Source organism: Enhydra lutris, unplaced genomic scaffold, assembly GCF_002288905.1.
Source record: "Enhydra lutris kenyoni isolate GAN:26980312 unplaced genomic scaffold, ASM228890v2 scaffoldscaffold1, whole genome shotgun sequence".
Taxonomy (NCBI): domain Eukaryota; kingdom Metazoa; phylum Chordata; class Mammalia; order Carnivora; family Mustelidae; genus Enhydra; species Enhydra lutris.
The window spans coordinates 13,980,454-14,003,225 of NW_019154085.1; the positions used below are offsets into that span (position 1 = coordinate 13,980,454).

The 22,772-nt window shown below is 43.2% G+C and overlaps 1 protein-coding gene across 1 annotated transcript in view; it reads left to right on the plus strand.

The window, feature by feature from the left end:
- Positions 1–5,650: 5,650 nt before the first annotated feature.
- LOC111149589 (KIAA2012 ortholog) overlaps positions 5,651–22,772 on the plus strand; it is a 103,390-nt gene continuing 86,268 nt past the window's right edge. Inside the window, exons 1-3 of the mRNA XM_022506758.1 lie at positions 5,651–5,780; positions 6,966–7,250; positions 21,043–21,202. Coding sequence (XP_022362466.1) covers positions 5,697–5,780; positions 6,966–7,250; positions 21,043–21,202 — 529 coding nt within the window. The 5' untranslated portion in view covers positions 5,651–5,696. The remainder of the gene's footprint in view (positions 5,781–6,965; positions 7,251–21,042; positions 21,203–22,772) is intronic.

A 22,772-nucleotide genomic window follows, 5' to 3' on the forward strand; every position in this document is an offset into this window, starting at 1 on the left:
AAATCAAGAGTCAACTGCTTCACGGACTGCGCCACCCAGGGGTCCCCATACTGCCTTTTAAAGGGGGATAAGGATGCTGACACTTTCCAACAGGCCACTTTCCCAGAAGAGCATCCATTTACCCCCAGCACTTTGGAGCAAGGGACAAATCAAGAGTCAACTGCTTCACGGACTGCGCCACCCAGGGGTCCCCATACTGCCTTTTAAAGGGGGATAAGGATGCTGACACTTTCCAACAGGCCACTTTCCCAGAAGAGCATCCATTTACCCCCAGCACTTTGGAGCAAGGGACAAATTCCTGGATGCTGTGGGGACACGGCCATGGAATAACATCTCCCTTCTTTGTTTCATGTACTTTCTATTTATTTACAGAGTGCCATGGTTATTCATGATGCTTTACAAACCATAAAAACAAGGTTTCCACCCTACAGAACTTACAGTGTAATTTAGACAGACATGCGGCATGGGCTGACAGGTAGGCACGCCAGGAGATGGTGTTGGTGTTATAGAACATGGGTGTGGAGGGTTTCTTCTTGAGTTATAAATACTTTCCAGTTACAAGGGCCTTTCATCTGGGATCCCCAAGCACTTTAGAATAGCAATAACCTCGATTGCTTTCTAAATGCACTTTCCATAAACTGCTGTGGGGTCTGAGTAAATGCTTTTAAATGTCTATTAATTGATCGGTACATCTGTTCATTGTCCATATTAAACAGCACGGATGTAAACACGACAGTATAGGAATGGGCCTGCTCTGGGCTGTGGTCTGGCTGCTCACTGGTTACAGCCTCACACAGGCCTGGGAGCCTTGCCACGGTGTGGGGAGAGCTGGATGGGCCCCTGGGTATTTTGTTCACTCGACCTGGACTCAGCGAGGTCATTTCCTGGAGTTTACTGCGTAGGGGTGACTTCAGGTTTCTAAGTCAGGTGAGCTCGGAGGAAGAATTTCCACTGGAGAAACCTGGAGTCATTCCTCGGCTGACAGTAGTGGTTCTTACTCGGGTCTCGGTCGCTCAGTCGCTTCCTTCTTGTGCTCCTTACTCTCTTCCCCGGGCAATGGCATTCGCAAAACAGCGACATCTGTATTTTCTTGCAACTGGAATGGAGTTTCCTCCTTTATGTCCCAGTCAAAGACCAATTAAGCGGGTGATTATTTCTGATGATTTGATTAATTCATTCAAATCCAAGAGAAGGTTGGCCTGGGCTGCAAGGTCCTGAAAGTCCTTCATTCTATCCAACCTGGGGGTATAGCTCAGTGGTAGAGCATTTGACTGCATTCTATCCAACCTTTCTACTGTTCTCTAAGTTACCTTTCTAAAACCCAGATGGAATCCCATCACCCTGCCAGCTTTAAAAACCTACCTGAGTGAAGTATGTCAATTATCTGTCAATGATACTGGAAAATTTTAAATTAAAATTTAACATTTAAAAAGAAAAAAAGGGGATGCCTGGGTGGCTCAGTGGGTTAAAGCTTCTGCTTTCGGCTCGGGTCATGATCCCAGGGTCCTGGGATCGAGCCCCGCATTGGGCTCTCTGCTCAGCGGGGAGCCTGCTTCCCCCCCACTCTCTGACTGCCTCTCTGCCTACCTGTGATCTCTGTCTGTCAAATAAATAAATAAAATCTTTAAAAAAATTTTTTAAGTAAATATTAAGAAGTAAAATAAATTTAAAAAAAAGAAAAAAAAAGAAATCAATTCTACTAGAATTCACCCACTCAAACCTATTGTAAAAAGAACCATGTTTTACTACCCACTGCAAACACAGCACAGAAGTGGCTAAGTAAAGCAGTGTTTGAGACTACAAACACTGTGTACTTTACACAGTCTTTTATTACAGAACAAGTCGAACTAATGTCATACAAGCTACTCAGAACTACTATGTTTTATGATATAGTCCATGTAATTTAATTTTCAGTAATGGATCGGGGCTGTTTCTTCCTTTGAAATTCAAAATAAATCTCATTATGAACCTGTGAACCACTCTGAGGAAAACAAATACAGAAACAAAGTGACCACTAATGTCCTTTTCAAGTCTGAAGATCTACAAAAACACGAAGGTTAGGAAATTACCTGCGTTTTCATGACCAAAATGTTTGAAATGATACTACTAAAAATGTCTAAGCAATCTAATTCTGAATCTAATAATTTCTACGTTTTACTGGCTTTACCTCAAAATCCCTTACATCTATTCTTTCTGTCCCTCTCCCACTCCCGCATCTCATAAAATAAAAGAACAAACAAAGAAACCTGAAGAATAAAGTCCAAAGCGCCTTGGTAGGGCACGTGTGGCCTTCATGGCCTTGGCCCACTGGCCTGGTTCTCCAGTGGCATCTCTCCCCACACGACCTGTGGCTTTGGCTACACCAAAGATGTTCCCCATCTCCAAAGATCTCAAAATTTCCTGTCCACACCTCCTGCAATATTCTCTTTCATCTTCCCTCCTTGCCATACACTGCTGTTCATCAAAGCCCACCTTTAATATCGCTCCTCTTCGTAGCCCTCTACAAGGCCCACCACCACACAACACCCACCCACCTCTTGTCCTGGAGTACCTACTTATCTCCACTTCCATTGTCATATCTGTCACATCCTCTCAGGTGCTGCTTCATATATGCCTGTCTTCTCTACCCTGCTGGGAGCTGCTGTTCCTTCTTCTTTTTTTTTTAGTTTTATTATTATTATTGTTTATTATTAACGTATAATGTATTATTTGCTTCAGGGGTACAGGTCTGTGATTCATCAGTCTTACACATTTCACAACGTTCACCATAGCACATACAATGTCCATCATCCAGCCACCCTATCCCTCGCACCCCCCTCCCCTCCAGCAACCCTCAGTTTGTTTCCTGAGATTAAGGGTCCTTTATGGTTTATCTCCCTCTCTGATTTTGTCTTGTTGCATTTTTTTCCTCTCTTCCCCTATGATCCTCTGCCTTGTTCCTTACATTCCTCGTATCAGTGAGCTCAAATGAAAATTGTCTTTCTCAGATTGATTTATTTCACTTAGCATAATACCCTCTAGTTCCATTCATGTCACTGCAAATGGCAAGATTTGATTTTGATGGGTGCATAATAATCCATTGTATATTTGTATATATATACCACATCTTCTTTATCCATTCATCTGTTGATGGACATCTGGGCTCTTTCCGTAGTTTGGCTATTGTGGACATTGCTGCTATAAACATTGGGGTGCAGGTGCCCCTTCAGATCACATATATTTACATGTTTGGGGTAAATACCCAGCAGTTCAATTGGTGGGTGGTTAGGGTCTGCTGGGAGCCTCTTGAGGACAGGGGCCATGTATAGTGATATATACTAATGTATGTTATATATATATTATATATAATATATATTATATATAATTAATAATATATTAATATATAATATAATATTAATAATATATATAATATATAATAATATATAATTAATATGTATCTCTCTCAGTAAAGTTTTGTGGTGGGTCACTTTTGCATATCAAAGGGGCAGAAAGGGGAAGAGAGGGAGCAACTATAGTTTAAGAGCCCTGTAAACTCTCTGGAACCCTCATTTTTTAGGATTTTTTTCTCACCTGCAGTGAGGAGCTCACTCCACAGTAATGCTGACCAGTCGGCCTTCAGATTATAAAGTGATAAATTCAGCTTTTTGTTTTCTTTTCCTTTTTTAAGATTTTAATTGTGGTAAAATATGTATAACATGAAATTTATCATTTCAGTCATTATTTAAATGTACCATCCATTGACATTAAGTACTTTCATGTTGTTGTGCAATTATCACCACCAACCTCCAGAACTTCCTCATCTTCCCAAACTGAAGATTAAACATTAAACACTAACTTTCCCTTCCCCTCTTCCACCTGCCCTGACGAACACCATTCTACCTTGAGTCTCTGAATTTGACTATTTTAAGTACCTCATATAATTGTAATCCTGTAATATTTTCCCCTTTGTGACTGGTTTATTTCACTTAGCATAATGTCTTCAAGTTTCTTCGATATCGTAGCATGAATCTGACTTTTCTTTCCTTTTCAAGGCTGAATAATATTCCACTACTATGTCACATTTTGTTGCTTGACTAATTTCCACATTTTGGCTATTGTGAATGATACTCACGGGGTGAAACATGGGGTATTTCAATATCTCTTTGTATCTCTGCTTTCATTTCTTTTGGATTATAAACCCAGAAGTGGGATTCCTGGATCGCATGGTATTCATTATTTAAAGAATTGCCATACTGTTTTCCACGGGGGCTGCACCACTTCGCATTCCCACCAACAGTGCACAAGGGTCCTAATTTCTTCATCTCCCAACACTTGGTATTTTGTTTTGTTTTGTCTTTGAACAATAGCCATTCTAATGGGTATTGAAAGGGCACCTACTGGTTTTGACTAAATTCCATTTTGAACCTCTGCATTCAATGTCCTAATTGTCCATGATAAACCCAATCTATTAAATAGCATGACCCGTATTTCTTCCTCGGGAGACGAGCCTGCCTCCTCGGAAACCCACGGAGGGAGATCTAAAACGAAACTGGGCCTGTAGCCTGTTGTACTTCTTCCTGGAGGTCAGTAGGGGGCACTCTCACAAGGTGGTCCTGGAAGTTCAGTAGACTGATGACCGGGCAGGATGGTTTCTAGATCAAAGCAGGGTTCTAGATCACCAGCAAAAGGGTCTTTTGGTTTCCAGAACTTCTTACTGCGTCCTGCCCTCATAGCGTCAGCATCAAGGAGACCAAGCAGCCCAGGCCATAGCCCTGTTTCTCAAAGTGGGTGCTACTGGTACGCGGAGGGGGATTATTCTGCATCATGCAGGACAGTGTGGAAAGCACCTCCCCGCCCCCTTCCCCCCACTGTCTTAAGAGATTGGGAGTTGCCCAAGTGAGACAGACCTGCAAAAGAATCTGGAGATTCCCAGTATCTGCACTCACCCATGCAAAGTCGCAACTACCATAAAAAGGCCTCGTGTCTAGTTGAGAAGATGCTGGAGCTCAGCCAAGGAAAACGTCACAGGTTGCTTTAGGTGACCTAGACGACTCCTCCGAGTCTATCAATGGCTTGTTGACAGTGAAAAGCTAGCCTATCAGGAGAACGGGGAAGACAGCCTTCTAAAAGTAAGAAGAGTACAGTAACAGAAAAAAATACCCCAACATCGCTGCCGCTCCTGCAATCAGGACTTGAAATCTGAGCCCGGTCCCTTTGACCTTCCCTCCCCCGCAGTGTGTGAACACTGCCCTCAGCGGTCCCTGCCTTGCCTCCGCTGGTTGAAGAGACTTCACGTCCCTGTGCTACCATAGCAACCAGGAAACAACCTCCGCTCACAATGAGAAGTATGGTGCAGTGGCCCAGATCAGTATACGCACACGGCCCGGTAGCAGAGCAACAGGACAGAGGGACAACAAAGGTGCAGGCGAAGAAGAGAGAGAGAGGGGTTGCCTGAGGAGGAGACAATCCAGAGCTTGAGATCAGTCTGGGTTTGCGGTTTATTTTTTTCTCCCGACAAAGACACACACTGTCTAAACTGTGTGGCTGGTTGTTATTAAGAAGCTGCTGTACGAAGGAAAAATGTATTTCATAAAAGGCCCAGTGTTTGTGGTCTTCTTGGGCTCACTGCTGAGCTCAGGAAATCTCGAGGTGTGACCAGTTTTCAGCCTTCAAAACCAAGATGAACTGCCCTTGAGGAGGGTGGTCAGAAGGGAAACATGTTCACGCTCTCTCTCCTGAGCCGGGGACATGGGAAGTTGGTCCAGAACAAACAGAAGCTAGAAGTCTATTTTGAACCAGAGGTGAGTCTTAACAGCTGAATAAAGGCATATTTGGGGGGTGGGAAGAGAACTCTCTATTTTTCCATTTGGGGCTGAACCATGCGTGTTTTGGTTTGGTTTGTTAGTGAGGTTGGCGGGGCTGGGGGGTGGTCGAGGGTAGATGTTCCCTCTTCCCTTGGTTAAACTCAAGAAAACAAGGAAGTTTGCTTGCACATCAGTGTTGCCTCTGGGACCCTCTTCCTTCCCCTTGAGCACTCACTTACAGCCTCATTTGCTTTAGACCGAAGGAGATTCCAGACTGTTTAGAATTCAGGCGGTTTGGTTCAAGACCAGAATTTCCACCTGGGTCCTGGGCAAGTTGATGGCCGTTTGGTTTTTAGAAGTTGTGCTCTGCGGTTGAAAGACTGTGTATGTTCGTGCCATTTCAATGGCTTCCTTGAACTTTCTGGAATTCAACCCAGAAGACTCATTACTTGACATAGGCAGAAAAAATAAAAATAATTTTTTAAAAAAAATCTCATTTTAGAAGGTTTTAAAGAGGTGGCAAAATTCCCTTGTACTGGAATTTTATTTCATTGAATCCTGCTGGGAATAAGCAACCCAGTGGGGTTCTTTGAAAATGTTTGGATCACACAGAGACTTCCATTGTCATGGTAGCTTGTCGTGATATTTGACCTTTGCTATATTAAAAGACCTATAAAGTTTCAAAGGACCTCTGTGGCCAATGGCATTTACTTACTTACAAGATATGCAACTACTTTATAGGGCCCTAAATAGCCAAATTAGGTAATGTTACATGGCATCTGGAATGCAAAGAAAGTCTCCCTGTGTGGAGTGATGCTTGGAATGAACGGTTTTCCCCTAGTTAAACTGCCAGCGAGTCCAGTTCTAATTTCAAAGTTATCTGCTGCCCTTGATAATTGTGACTACTTACTTGCATACCATACATGTTAACTGGTCTATTGAAGCCTCCAGGCATGAATGGCTCTGCTAAAAATTCTATGGCGGTAAAACGGAACCCTGCCTGAGGTTCTCCTGATTCTGAGATGTGGAGAACGAAATCCGTTGCTCAGAAGAGCGGTTGTGTCCTGTGACAGCATGGAAACAACTCACGGAAAATCAGTCACTGCAAAAAGATCAAACACCTTGCACAAGGGCTGTGGCTATCGAGGGGCCTTGGATTGAGGTGGTTTCTTTCCCCTGCAGGATTACTTGAACTGGAAGTCCCCAGAAGATTATGTCCTGGTCAGCAAACCGCAGGAGGAGGGCGGTGCCAACCAGCACACCTGGAGCCTCTTTCTCCCTAAAACCTTCAGTACCAGGAAGGGGGCCTTGATCCTCTACTCGGAGGGTTTAGCCATAACAGCATGGACACCGGAGAAGAGGAGAAAAGGCCCCCACCGCCCCAAAGGCCGTAGGAAGAGGCCGGGTATTGAGCTGCACACACTTCAGGACCTCAAAAAAGCCATCCTGGCGTATGGAAGGAGACAGGTAGGCAGAGCAGTCCTGGGTTTGGGGAAGGCGCTGAATGTCTAGGAATCCAGCTGTAGCTTTGGCCATGCCTTCTCAGACCCCAGGGAAGATACGAAACCCTAAGACCTCCGTTTCCTCATCTCTCTGATGGGATTGTACTCTGGGCCCTCTAGGCCTCACAGAGTTGTCACGGGGCTTAAACAAGATAATGTATGGGAAAGGGCTCTGGAAGCATCGGGGGCAGTTGCTACCACCATCTTGTATTTTCCTTTCCGTTAGAGTAACACAAAGTCCTTTTCAGCTTCAGACGGACCCAGGCCAGCAGACGTTTCATCAGAATCCTTGAAATCCTGCCTCATAGCCACAAGCATCATCATCACACCTCTGATGTTTTTGGCTTTGTGCAAAGGAGAGGAGGAACATTTTAAATATTTACCTTGAGCCCTTCAGCATCTGCAGGAGAAGTTAATGATTCTTTCCATTCTGAATTTATTATTAAGGGAAAACCCTTATTTTTCTGATTCATACTTTCTAATGTCTTATGAGATGTCCACGCAGTCCCTCATTGACATGCACGAGCCCTTTGGCTGAGGCCATGAGAGAGTCTGGGAAGATGCGTCGCTTTATACAATTCTAGGTTACAGATGTTGGGTTACCCCCTAGTTTTTTGTTTTTAAGATTTTATTTATTTATTTGAGAGAGAAAGCACAAGAGAGAGCAGAGAGTTGGGAAGGGAGAGTAATGGTGGGGCAGAGAGAGAAGCAGACTCCCTGCTTAGCAGGAAGCCTGATGTCCGGCTCCATTCCAGGACCCCCAGATCATGACCTGAGCTGAAGGCAGACGTTTAACCAACTGAGCCACCCAGGCGCCCCGATTACTCCCTAGTTTAAAAGTCTGCTGGCTTCTCGTTCCCCACAGGCTAAAGTCATTAGCTTCTTAGGCCAGGCCCTTCCCGCTGACTTTCTCTTCCAAAGTTAGCCGCACCTGCCGGTTGTTCTTACCACCACGTTAACTGTGAACCCCTCAAGAACCCACCTGCGTGAACAGCTCACTGTTCCCCAAACACTCCGCACCCTCTTCTGATTGTATGCTTTCGCATCTGCTTCTATGCTCCTGCTTACCCTACAAAATACGACTCAGATACCATTTCCTCACTGAAGTTTTCTCCCATTTCTCTAGGCAAAGATATCCCATTGCTCTCCCCTCTGTAAACATTCCCATAGTATCATGCATTGCAATATATCTCTTTGTCCATCTGCTACCATCTCCTTGAGGGCAGGGACCATGTCTAAGTTCCAGAAAATAGTGAGTACCCATAACTGTTTGTGGAGTGAATAAATCGACCATGTAGGGTATTTTCAGTGTTTCTTCCATCATCTCCCAGTATCATTACTGGGCAACTTACCACCTACCCCTCCCTAGACAGAGCTTCCAAAAGGAAAGATTCCTGTGCCCCCTTTCCTTCTTTCAAAATACAGAGAAGTTTTGTTGTTGTTTTTTTAAAAGATTTTATTTATTTATTTGACAGAGAGAGAGAAAGAGAGGGAGAGAGCAGCGGAGGGAGAGGGAGAAGCAGATTCCTCGATGAGCAGGGAACCCGAAGCAGGGCTTGATCTCAGAACCCTGGGATCATGACCTGAGCTGAAGGCAGATGCTTAACCAACTGAGCCACCCAGGTGCCCCCAAATACAGAGAAGCTTAATGATGTGACCAAATGCTCATTGTCCTTTGTCTTAGAATCATGAATTCTTGGGCAAAAGGAAACCAATTGTTATGGAAAGCTTACTATTATTTTATAGCTATTATTTCATCTTCACGGTGACTCAGTGACATACGGTTTTTCTTGCCGCCTTCCACATATGAGAAAACTGAGGCTCAGAGGAGTTAAGCGATGTGGCCAATGTCTCAGAGCTAGTAAGTGACAGAGCCAGAATTCAAGCCCAGGGGTGCCTACTTCCCCAGGACAGGCATGTTTGGTCCTTTGCCCTATTGTCTTTGGGCTTAGAAGGGCCCCCAGAGGTCATCGTGCCAGGCCGTGGCCTGTCTGCCCTCACATCCGTTCCTCACCTTTACTTTGCTTTGCACAAATGTGGGGTTGAGCACAGGCTATACACAATTCCACAGATATCTGTATCAACTGGCTTTTAGTTGAATTTGCCAGTGGGCACGTTGGCAGGAGACTGGAGAGGGAGGACAGAAAAAAACAAGGTATTTCTCCCCCTCCATTCTGTCTGTAGGTGGTGATCACCTCTGTGTCTAGCTCCCCACAGACAGGCCCGGTGTGGCTCCTCACCAGGTTTCTCCTGCTGGGGACCCCCACCTGCTCCTCCCTCAAGCCCAGGGACGGTGCTGGCTTTTTGATCACTCATCTCAGCATCACCTGTCCATCGTTCCGGCTTCCGAGCTCTCTAGTCATCTACGCAACCAATTCCCTGAATTAAATTTTTGCTGTGTTTAAATACTAAGAGTGGTTTCTGCGTTCGTGGTTCGACCCTGCTGTGTAGGCTACCTTACTGTCAAGAGTAAGAATACCTTTCACAGCTTTCCGACACTTGACTATTTCAGGCCGCCTAAAGTAGGAGAGTCTATTTGGGGATGGGATGGGTTAGACTTGGGCTCAGTGAAAAGAGGGGAAGTTCCCGTCCTCCCGTGGTACCCCCCTACCAGGTTTATAACCCACACCCGGAACAAAACAGAACACTGTCACCTACCCCCGGGTGGGTAGAAGGGAAACTGTGTGAAGAAATCAGAAAGGAAAGAAAAGAATAGTTACAGGGCGGAAATGTAAGATTAGAGGACGTTGTAGGTTGAAATAGGGGCAGGAATTTGAAGGGATTGGGGATTAAAGAAAATGAACAGCTCAGGAGAGCTTTGTAAACTACAGACCACCATCTGATTAGGAAAACTACAGACTGGCAAGAAGCTTTTTACATCATTAATATCCAGTGCTGAGAAGGCTGTGGGGAAATGAGCTGTCTCATACATCAGGAGCGCGCAGTCACATGAGTTATCTGAAGGGCATTTTGGCAAAAGCCTATGAAGAGCTAATACTCTGATTCGGCATGCTACTTTCAGGAATTTGCCTTAGGAAATAATCAGAGATGTGCCCGATGATTTATGCACAGGAATGTTTACTACAGGTTATTTATTACTATGCAAGACATTGAAAAGAGTAAATGTCTAACAATGAAACATTGATTATATAAATTATAGTATAGTCATATAATGAATTTGGGGTTGGGGAATAAAGTCATGTGTTAGTCATGAATAACATGATAAAATATCCACAGTATATTCTTAGGGCAGATTATAAAGGAATATTCATCTAATGAAAATACTGAAGTTCATTAACATTTTTTGAGTATTTACTGCATTCCTGCTAACTCATGTATGCTTCCTATCAGTCCTGAGAATGTACTATTACTATTCCATTTTATTTATTTATTTATTTATTTATTAAAAAGATTTTATTTATTTATTTGACAGAGAGAGAGAGAGAGAACACAAGTAGGCAGAGAGGCAGGCAGAGAGAGAGCAGGCTCCCTGCTGAGCAGAGAGCCCAATGAGGGGCTCGATCCCAGGACCCTGGGATCATGACCTGAGCCGAAGGCAGAGGCTTTAACCCACTGAGCCACCCAGGCGCCCCAACTATCCCAATTTAGAGGTGAGGAAATTGAAGCATGGAGAGCTTGAGTCATTCATCCAAGATTATACAGTCACGTAAATAATCATACCAGAATTCGAGCCTAGGCAGTACAGAAAACACCTTGCTAACATAATCCCAATTTTCAAAAATTAGTTATAGAAGCAGAAGGATACACATCAACTTTCAACCATACATGGTGGAATTAAAAGTCATTTTTTTTTTAAGATTTTATTTATTTATTTGACAGACAGAGATCGCAAGTAGGCAGAGAGGCAGGCAGAGAGAGAGCAGGCTCCCTGCTGAGCAGAGAGCCCAATGCGGGGCTCGATCCCAGGACACTGGGATCATGACCTGGGCCGAGGGCAGAGGCTTTAACCCACTGAGCCACCCAGGTGCCCCTTAAAAGTCATTTTTATTTACACATACCTTTTTACCAAACATTATTTTTTTAAGTCATGGAATTTTAAAAATAAAATAAAAATCTACAGGGAACCTCTCATCTTTATATGGATTCCCTGTGTATATATATGTAATTACAATAGATTTCCTCCTGGTTAAAAAAATAAACAAATAAAATAAAAAATTTTTAAAGTAAAGATTTACTAAAAAAGTAAATATCTATCCCTTTGAAGGAAGTAAAACAGTGGCAGAGAGAGTGGGGTTAACCCTAAGGGAGCCAGGAGAGGTCAGGAAGGGAAATGAAATAGGAAAAGTGCTGTAAATTGAGCCCACCAATAACCACGCCAACTATTTCTCAGGGTCAGTATTTCATTGTTCAAATAGTATATAGTTTAGGAGTTAAAAACACCACAATCAAAGTAAAAGAACCAAAACAGGGCAGGAGGGAAGAGGAGATAGTTAACAGACAGAGTAGTACTACTTACAGAGGGATCTATTCTGGCTGACCTATGAAATCAGGAAACCTGCAAAAAATTCCAGCTCGTTCAGACCTGTGGTCCTAGAGCTCATCGCAGGGAGCTGCGATTAAATTTTTCAACCATCTCCCATTATCTCCAGTTCCATACGTGGATATAAAGGCATGGGTGTGGCAGTACATCTATCTGGGTTTCATAGTTCAACATATACTTACTCTTTAATCTTCTTGATGGCCCAACTCCTAACGAGCAAAGGTTAAGTGCTAAGTCAAGTGATTAGATATCAGAGTTCTCATACTTGTAGATACACACAATATGTTGCTGTTTTTTTTGTTTTTTTTTTTTTGAAGGAGAAAATATTGTTAAAACATTCCCGAAGTGGTTACCATTTTTCCTGAGGGTTTGAATTCATTCAGCTTCCCATTATTTAGAATTCGAATAGCTCTAAAACCTAAATAACCATAATCTGGGGGTAGTATCGAAATGATAGTCATGCTGATTCTCTTGAAACATGGCAGAATCTTCAAATACTTCTCAAATCATCAGAAATATGACATAATTTTCCCATTGTTTTAGTATGTCTTGTTCTTTTTTACAAATATATTTTAGTTTTATTTGGTTACAAAAAAGTGTGAGCCTTTTTGGGTTTTGGGGTTTTTTGTTTTTTCTTAAGTAATCTCTATACTGTGGGACTTGAACTCACAACCCAGAGATTAAGAGTTGCATGCTCTATTGACTGAGCCAGCCAGGTGCCTTAGTATTTTTAATTTTTTTAAAAGAGTTATTTATTTATTTATTTATTTAGAGAGGGACGGGGAGGGGCAGATGGAAGGGGAGAGAAGATTCCCTGCTGAGCACTGTGGACCATGCAGGATGCAGGGCTCCATCCCACGACCCTGAGATCATGACCTGAGCCAACCAAGAGTCAACCACTTAACCAACTGAGCCACCCAGGTGCCCCTCTTATTCTTATAGTTTTAGAATTTTGTAAATCTGGTGATATTTTTAAGTGTCCAATGATGGAACATAAATAGCATATTAAAAATAATTTGTTTCAAAAATTAAATTCACAGAGCATCCCATTTCTCTGTCCCAGTGAGGGATAAATGGAATTCAGATTACTATAGTTGATTTCAACTAAGGTTGCATTGCTATTGCCGTCTCCCTTATAAACCTGGCTACATTTAAGGGTAATATCAACCTTGCTCCACTGAATATATCCCTACACATTCTACACTGTCTAATATTTGAGCCTCAAGGTTCTTAACTCTTTATTTGGTGTTTTCAGCCAAAGTCCAAGCCATGAAGGCACAATCAGGCTACTATCTTATCAAGTAATATTGTGAGAAATGTGTTTTCTGAGTAAAATTTATTTTCCTGTCCTGAATATAATGGTTCATCATACAAAATAGAAAAATATAGAAAAGTAGGCAGTATAAGTTATATTTTGAGCCAAAGACCAGGAGGAAGAAGTTCCTTTTGTGACAACCTGCTACTTGTTTGATGGTGTTCCTAAGAAATGCTCAGTGCTGACGGCTATCAACAAAGCATCAAGTAGGCACCAAAGCAGCGAAAGGTTAACAGAGTGACCTGACTATACTCTTTCTGCCAACTGTCCTCCATTTGAGCCGCTCCTAACCACTTGTACGTAGAGCCTTTAGGAAAGCCAGAAGTAGGAAAGATCAAGAGTAAATCAAGGTTTAACCATGGCAATGAGGTCAAAGGTACTGCCAGTAATAGCTAGCACTAATTGAGTGCTTAGTGTATGCCAGGCATTTTATCTATATAACCTCACTCAATTTGTACAAGTTTATGAGTTGGGTATTAGTTTTATCCCCCAGTTTGTAGGAGGAAACATTGGGGCTTGAAGTTAATTAACTTGCCAAAATAACACATATGAGGGGTGGATCTAGGATTAGAAGCCAGACAACTGATTCCAAAGCCCGACTCCTAATGCTTAGAGGGCCTGATTTTGAAGATTCCACATGCTCCAGAGAAAAGAAGCACCTCTCTTGCTTTAAGAGCAGTTTTTAAAAGGGGATCTGGGTCTTCCTAAACATCCCTTAAAACCGTTTACAATTCTAGGAAAGCAAATCAGATTTTCATCAAAATCAGCCTGGGTTATAGGTAATATGTTCCTAGTTAGCCATGTATACGATCCAGTCGACTTCTCTTTTTCTAGGCTTTATGTACTTCATCCACTGGGTCCCTTGTATGACCAACAAATAGAGAACATTTATACTAATGGCTAACGCTTATGTAACACTATTATATCCATGACCATTATAAGCACTTTACACTTACTATCTCATTTAATCCTCACAGCAACTTTATAAGGTGTGTTGTAAAATTTATAACAATTTAAAAATATATTTAAAAGTATATATATATATATATAAAACATATAACAACTTTATAAGGTGTGTAACATAAAATTTACCACTTAACTTAATTTTAAATATACAGTTCAGTGGCTGTAAGTACATTCACATTGTTGTACAATGATTACCAGCATCCATCTCCAGAACCAAAAGATTTTATTTTATTTGTTCTTTTTAAAAGATATATTTATTTGAGAGAGAGAGAGAGAGAGAGCATGGGTAAAGTAGGGGAGGGACAGAGGGAGAGGGAGAGAGAGAATCTCCAGCAAACTCCCCATTAAGGGCAGAGCCAGACACAGATATGAGTTTGATGAAGATTCTCTTCCTCTCCCTCTGTCCCTGGCTTGTTTCACTTAGTGTAACATCTTCAAGGTTCATTCATGTTGTAGCGTGTAGTGTATCCGAATTTTTTTTTAAAGCTGAATAATAGTCTATGTATAGAGCTTTGTTTATCCATTCATCAGTCAATAGACATTTAGATTGTGTTCATACTTTGACTATTATGAATAAGGTCGCTATACATGTGGGTCTACAAATATCTATCTCCTCGGGCCACCTGGCTGGCTCAGTTGGGTGTAGAGATTTCTTAAAAATAAAATCCTAAAAAAAAAATCTTAAAAAAATATCTATCTGTTTATGTCTCTGCTTTCATTTCTTTAGAGTACATATCAGAAGTGGAATTGCTGAATTATATAGTAATTTTCTTTTTCGTTTTTTGAGGAGCTGCCATATTGTTTTCCATAGAAGCAGCTGCATCATTTCACATTCCCACCAGAAATACACAAGGGTCCCAATTTCTCCACATCCTCACTAACACTTGTTATTTTCTGTTGTTGTTGTTGTTGCTGTTTTAATAACAGCCATCTTAATGGGTGTGAAGTGGTATCTTGTCATGGTTTTGATTTTCATTTCCTTCCCATTGAGCTGACTTTTCATGTCCTTATTGGCCATTTGTATCCCTGTTTTAGAGAATTGTATATTCAAGTCCTTTGTCCATTGTTAAAATCAGGTCATTTTGCTTTGTTTGCTTTTGAGTTGCAGGAGTTCTTTATGTATTCTAGATATTAATCCCTTATCAGATAGATGATTTGCAAATAGTTTATCCGATTCTGTGCATTGCCTTTTCAGTCTGTTGACAGTATTCTTTGATGCACGAGTTTTAAATTTTTATGAGGTCCAACTTATCCATTTTTTTCTTTTGTTGCCTGCTCTTCTGGTGTCATATTTACAATAAATTATTTCCAAATCCAGTGTCATGAAGCTTTTCTCCTATGTTTCTTCTTAAAAGTTTCATAATTTTAGCTCTTATACTTAGGTCTTTGATCCATTTTGAGTTAGTTTTTGTGTATGGTGTGAGGTAATGGTCCAACTTCATTTTTTTGCATGTAGGCTATGTACTTTTATCATCCTCATTTGACAGTTTCTTAACTGAGGCACAGATGGGTCAAGTAATTTCCCCAAAGTCACAAAGCTAGTAAATAATGGAGCGAGGAATCAAACCCAGGCAGACTGAGCTCTTATAAGAACTGAAGCTTAATTTTTGCTGTTTTCAATTCTAATTGTTATTATCTTTGCTTTGATGACACATGGCTGGTCAACACTTTGATGTTAAATGGTGTGGTCAGGAATCAAGCAACAATGGGACTATCTGAAAATTCAGGCCACTTTCTGATTCTCTCTCTCCCTCTCTCTCTCTTTTTGTTTTAAGAATCACTTATCTATTTGAGAGCAAGAGAGCATGAACAGGAGGGGCAGAAGGAGAGGGAGAGCGAGTCGCAAGCAAACTCTGCCCTGAGCATGGACCCCAGTGCGGGGCCAATCCCACAACCCTGAGATCATGACCTGAGCAGAAACCAAGAGTCGGATGTTTCACTGACTGCATTTCCCAGGCACCCCAATTCTCTTTTTAATGGCTTGATATCCAGGAACCTATAGTCACCACAGATATATGTAAGAGAGATAGTATCATTTGCCCAGAATCCCAGAAATTAAATCTGCAGAGAAAACGGCTGGCTGAGAGTGGTAGTGTTTACACAGAACTGATTAGAGTCAGGCTACGGGTGGAGAAGGCTTCCTAGGCACAGCTGCAAGTGGTACGCATCTCTCGGTTCCCATTACAGCCCCACTCGTACCCCAGTAGCACGTCCCTAGTATCTCCACGGCTGGCTCCAGTCAGACCTGCACAGGTGCGGCAACCACGGGTGGTCAGCCTCTGTGGGAAAGCTTGGCCTTTGCCAGAGCACACTGGCTCCTGCAAGCCTGACTGCAAAACAGGAGGCAGCTGTGTTCCTCCTCAGAGAAGAACTTCTGATGGAAGCAGGCAGTTCCAGAGACAGGTGTTCAGCAGGGAAGGACAGGCATTTTGGGGATTTTGATTCAAATGCGCCAGCATCTTGAGGGGTTATTAACTAGTCAGTGCCTAGAATAGTGTCTGACCTACATCAGAGGCTCAGCACATCGTTGTTGAACGAACATATGAGCTGTCAGGGTGCGACAGGGAAAGGCTATAACCTCTACCCAGCAGGGGTGTGCAAGGACCAGATTAAAGTGACTACATCTTGGAGGAGGTAGAATTTGAGCCGAGTCTTATGGTACAAATAAGTGGAGAGAAACCTTCCAGTCATAGGTAAGGGAAGGCCTGGAGGGGAGAACCAGCGGAAGAAAGTCAGGGCAATGAGGCAGGTAGGACTCTTAGCCGGAAATGGACCTGGAGAAGTGGGTGGGCTCAGATTGTGCAGGGTTTTGTCTGTTGGTCTTGGGATTTCTGGACTTCTCTCTTCACCCCTCTGTCAACTCCCGCACGCAAAGGCTGGCCACCGTCTGTGGTGAGATGGCAGCTGGCTGTCTGGGCTTGGCACCCTGCCACCCTGTATCTGCTGAGCAGCCTGCAGCGGCTCCTTCCATTCTCTGGAAACCCTCACTGGCCAGCACTGGGGCAGGGTGGACATGACAGCCAGTGCACGGTGGGGGCGGGTGTGGGGGGTGGGGAAGGCACTTGGGGTCTTCTCTCCTCCTCCGCATATGGAGGCCTGGCGGGCACTGCAACATGGCTGGCCAGAGAAAGTCCCTTATTAAAGGAAGCACTCTGGTAGAGTGGGGACAACAGGCTGCGCTGTGCACAGTAATTACTCATTTCAGAAGAAACCAAAAGCTGGAATTGATTGGCAAAGCCAAGGCAGGCCTGAGAAGCCAGCCTCCTGCTGTCACTTATTTCCCCGTTCCAGAAACTCCCTTCCCGACTCCCTTCTGTCTCCTTTTAGGTTTTATAGAAACTTCTGGTAGTTAGAGGTCCAGGTTAATGTTAGAGAAGGAATTGAGAGGAGGATGGGTATAATAAAATAAATTAATTTTTAACATGTTTTCCATGTATTAATATCATCTAACCATATTATTGGATTTTTAATTTCAAAAAAGGAAGGAAAAAAAAAAACCCCAAAAAACTAACTGTAACTTTATGCCCAAGACTCTATTACCACTGTTATTAGAATTTTAGTATATTTTCTTCCAGTTTTTCCATCATGATTATACATGTATAAAATATACTTTTATGAGATTGTAATTGTACTTTACATTCCCTCTTGAATCTTGCTTTTTTCTACTTAACATATTATTCTACACCTTGGAAATGATTGAATAGGTTTAACCCTCCCTGGTCTTCTTGGTAGCTCTAAGCAGGCCTTGGGCCTCTCTCTCAGTGCATCAGTGTATCCAATGACATGTGAGATCTATTAAGCAACTTCACAGACATGATTTGAGAAATAACTAAGAGAAACCAGAAAACTACAAAAATTTTAAGAGAAACTGTGGCAGGCAGAATCATGACTCCCAAAGATGTCTATGTCCTAATCCCTGGAATGTATTGGGTTAAATGGCAAAGGAAAATAAAGGTTGCAGACGGAATTAAGGTTACTAATCAGATGGCCTTGAAACAAAGAGATTATTGGGGTGCCTGGGTGGCTCAGTTGGTTGAGCCTCTGACTCTTGGATTCAATTCAGATCATGATCTCAGGGTCGTGGGATTGAAGCCCACCTCAGGCTCTGTGCTCAGTGGGAAGTTGGCTTCCCCTTCCCTCTCCCTCTGCCCCTCCCCCTGCTCACCAGCACACACTCTCTTAAATAAATAAATCTTAATTTTTAAAAAAGAGATTATCCTGGATTATCTGGGCAGGTTAATGCATCCCAAGGATCCTTAAAAGTGTTAGAAGGAATTGAAAGGGAGAACCAGAGAGATAGCAGCACGAGGACTTAGCCCAGTTTTGCTGGTTTTAAAGATGGACGAGGGGTTCACAATCAAGGAATGCAGGCAGCCTCTAGGGACTGGAAAATGCCAAGAAACAGATTATCCTCTAGAGTGTCCAGAAAGAAAACAGCCCTGTCAACACCTTGATGCTAGCCCAGTGAGATCCATTTTAAACTTCTGACTTCCAGAGCTACAAGATCATAAATGTTTATTGTTTAAAGCCACTAAGTATATGGTAATTTGTCAAAGCAGCAATAGGAAACTGGGGCACCTGGGTGGCTCAGTCGATTAAATGTCTGCCTTTGGCTCAGGTCATGATCCGAGAGTCCTGGGATCAAGCCCCACAATGTGGGGCTGGGGGGTGTCTCTGCTCAGCGGGGAGCCTGCTTCTCCCTCTCCCACTGCCCCTTCCCCTGCATGTGCTCTCTCTCTCTCTTTGCTCTCACTCTCGCTCTCAAATAAATAAATAAAATCTTTTTTTTAAAGAAAACAAAGCACCAATAGGAAACTAACAGACCAAAATCAGCTTTCAAACTACAGGCAAAAATGGGTCTAGATACCCCAAATTCCAGGACAAAGGACTTCCTAACTCTTCTTCGCAACTCCCTGCCCATCTAGCACATTGCCCAGTAGAGCGGCAGAACCAGCCTGATACTGCAGAAATACCCACGACTGGGCTCTTGTCCAGATCAACCAGTACATCATGCCGTCTGCGTAGGGACTGCAGCGTCTCAGATGAGGCTTGGTATTGTTGCATTCAGAGAAAAGTCTGGAAGCAAAGATTTACAGGGAGGGAATGAAGCTCCAGGTCACCCAAAAAAGGCCTTTGATCTAATGGCTTCCTATTGCATGACTTACCACAGTACCGAGCACTTAGAAGTTGCTCAGGAAAGATTACCAATGTTTGTTTGATTAACAAATGAACAAATGGAGAGAGAGAGAACTTGAGTCACTTTGCTTCCACTGCCTTCCCTGTAATTCTTTCTTCTCCATCTGTCTTATTTGTCCCTTCTCCTCCAGTGCCTGGCATATTGTTTGATGCACTGTATGAATGAATAATTGAATGTATGAATGAATGAACGAATGAATGAATGAATATCTATCCTGGGTACCTGTTTCTCCCTCCCCAGCAGAGATATTCTTTTGCCCTATGGACTTTGGCTTCCCAGCCCTCCTTTTAGCTGAAGAAGAGTCTCAGGTGGTCTTCACTCTTCAGCTACAGCTGTAGGCTGTCCTTCTGTGGCATTTTGATATCCTGAATACATCAGAATGGGAGCAAACCACAGATTGGCTCCATAGAACAAGAACCCAAAACCTAAGGGCCTTCCTCTCCACATTAAGCAGGTTCTATATTCCCATAGTATTTTTCCTTTTTTCTTTACTTTTTAAAATTTAACCATTCTTCTTTGGTAAATTCTGGCGGGCTATGGCAAAGTAACCCAGGCCTGTGGTTTACTGACCTCATCAGTGATTCCCTGATGGGTGGGGAGAAACTGACCAGGAGCTAGCATGAGGGAACTTTCTGGGCTATATTTTGTTTTGTGTGGTGGCTACAAAGGTGTATACAATTGTCAGATTTTATTAAACTAACCGTTTTAGCTTTGTGCATGTTATGATATATAAATGTCTCAGTTTCTTAAAAATCTGTAGGAGAATGCAGCGCCTGGGTGGCTCAGTTGGTTCAGTGTCCAATTCTTGGTTTCAGCTCAGGTCAGGATCTTAGGGTCGTGAGAATCAAGTCCTGTGTCAGGATCCACACTCAGGACCTAGTCGGCCTGGGATTCTCTCTCTCCCTCTGCCCCCCCCCAACATTCTCTCTCAAGTAAATAAATCTTTTTTTAAAATTCTGTAGGAGAAGGACTCTGAAATCACAATCTATTCAACAGTCAAGAATGCCATGATTGATTGGTGATGTCCACCATAGACAAGGGGGAGGCGGAGAGATGTCAACCCAAGTCCTCGTGTTTGCAGTTCTTGTCCTTAACTGATAATCCTACGAGAGTTCTGCATCACTCGAGTAATTATAGTATTAACTCGCCCACATTAAAGGATTATAATGAGGTGAAAGTTCTTTGTAGAATATATATGCCCACCTAAGTGTAAGATGTTCTTATTCCCATTTATTTCCCGTGAGTCTTGCAGGGGAACTGACTTTGGCTGGTAGGTTCCCAGAAAATTCTCCTGGGCTGCAATGAAAGGCAGCAGAGCCAGATATTTCCAGAGTGCCAGGCTTCCCAGTAACATGAACATAGTCTGTCTGTCCCATTATTCATACTGTAAACATTGACCGGCGATGCTGACTTGTTGAGCTGACTTTCCCACTGCCCTATAGGACCACTTTTTCAGGTACTAAAATGATTTCCACAGCCTGAACTAAGTAATGTGTTTTCTTTGAGGCTCTTATTCTTTTCTGATGCTTCGTCTCAAGACAGGGTCTGGAATGTCTCATTTGTCCTTCTCCTTCCAACTGCAAATCTGCAGGGGCCTTTCAGAGCTTTGCTCTGTGGGCTCTTGGTTTACGTCTGTCGGCTGAGGCATCTGTTTCAGGGGCCTTTAGGCACCTTCCAGGAGTCTCCCAGATTACTGATGAGGATTATGCTAACCAGAGTGTATCACTGGGAGGCTCAGGACTCAGCAGCCTGCTGTTTCCTGACTGGTGTCCCCACAGAGGGAACAGGACAGAGCCTGGCAACCGTACCTCCATTTCCGAAGCCAACCAGAGAGCCAGGGCCAACGGCAGATGCAGCCTGGGTATTCAGCCAAGAGATACCTCCGAGGCCTCTTGCGGACATGGCCCCCTGACACCATGTACAGGCTCCAATGTGCAGGTCAGTGGGTCAATGGGAGGACATACATGCTGAGATGCCCTGCCTTGAATTCTGATGTGAGAGTATTTTCATCAAGTCCTGAAACACTAGAATTTCAGGTCCAATTTTGCGTAAGACAGACAAAGGTGCTTCAGCTTAGGAGCTGAGAGCCTCTGTCATACCTTTTGCCTTTTGTCCTCTCCCACATTTGCCGAGGAACATACAGCCTGAAGTCTTGCCTTCTCTCTAGCTCTTCTCAGGACCTTCACAGCCCACATCCCAAGCGGAACTTTCTTCCCAACCTTCCCCACCAAGAGACTTCAGGTCCTCTAGATCAATCCCTCTCTTTTACAAGATAAGGAAAAGGAGGCTGGGGGAGAGAGGGCAAAGTAATTTATCCAAAGTCATTCAGTCAAAAGCAGAGCTGGGACCAGAAGACAAATCCTCCCCACGTTCCCCCCAGCTCCCACATTCACCCCAACACACCCTAGTTGCCCTTCTGAGGTGATCTCAGCTCCAGGAAGTGGGAATGTTAGGCCTCCTCCTCTTGAAGATGGCAGCTCTCCAATACCACCCACCGAGGAGATGGATGCCCTTCTGCTGAACAGAGACCCCAAACGGACTCTGTAAAGGCTTAAAAATGAAAACAGGAAACTGTTAGGGATTCAAGTTGCCAGGTTTAGCGCATACACACAGGGACCCACACAGACATACACAGATACATAGACATAGTGCCACACATGGGTTTCTTCCACATAGAGTATATGCGTAGCATATACTCTACACACAGACACATATGGACACAGGGAGTTAAACTTGCAATATTTGGTACATATTTTTGCTTAAAAAAGTATTCATTGTTTATCTGAAATCCAATTTTTTTTTTTAAATCCAACTTTAACTGGACTTCCTATATTTTATTTGGCAAACCTGTTGGGGATGAGAGGAGTAAGAAGTAGGACTTGCCAGTGCCCATTGGGTGTCTGCCATTTCTTCAGCACAGACAGACAGGATCAAAGAAAGACTGACTTGCTTCTTGCTTTATAGGTTTACCTTGGGAAGGGAGAGAAAACAGCTCTCTCCCCAGTAAGTGATGACTGAAGGAAAATGAGATGTGGGTTTGTCCAGTAATTGGTTTTACCTTCATGGCAGGCCCAGCATTAGAGGCAGTTCCATTATTTAACACTTGTGAGAAAGAGGCCCTTAACCAAAGATATATTTATCACTGGGTGGGGCAGAGGACACAGCAGACCACGGCCCCATAGACTAGGCCCAACATTGTCAAGGACAAGAACCCCACTTAACATCAAAAAATGCCTCAGACCCCTTTTTGGAAGTCATATAGCCACAATGTGTAGTTTAAGAAAGGATTCGTGTGTATGTGCATTCTTGGGCCCCTTGCCATAATTCATCACTGGTGGACCTCTTGACGGTGAGACCCTCAAGCTGGAGGGACAACAGCAACACTGTGGTATGAGATCACTGGCCCAGTGGCCTCCACCAGAGAGCTCACGTCTCAGAGCTCACTACCCTCATGATGCTGGTGTATGTTCTCCGGTCCCATCTTTCCACCTCTATGATAACTCCTTCA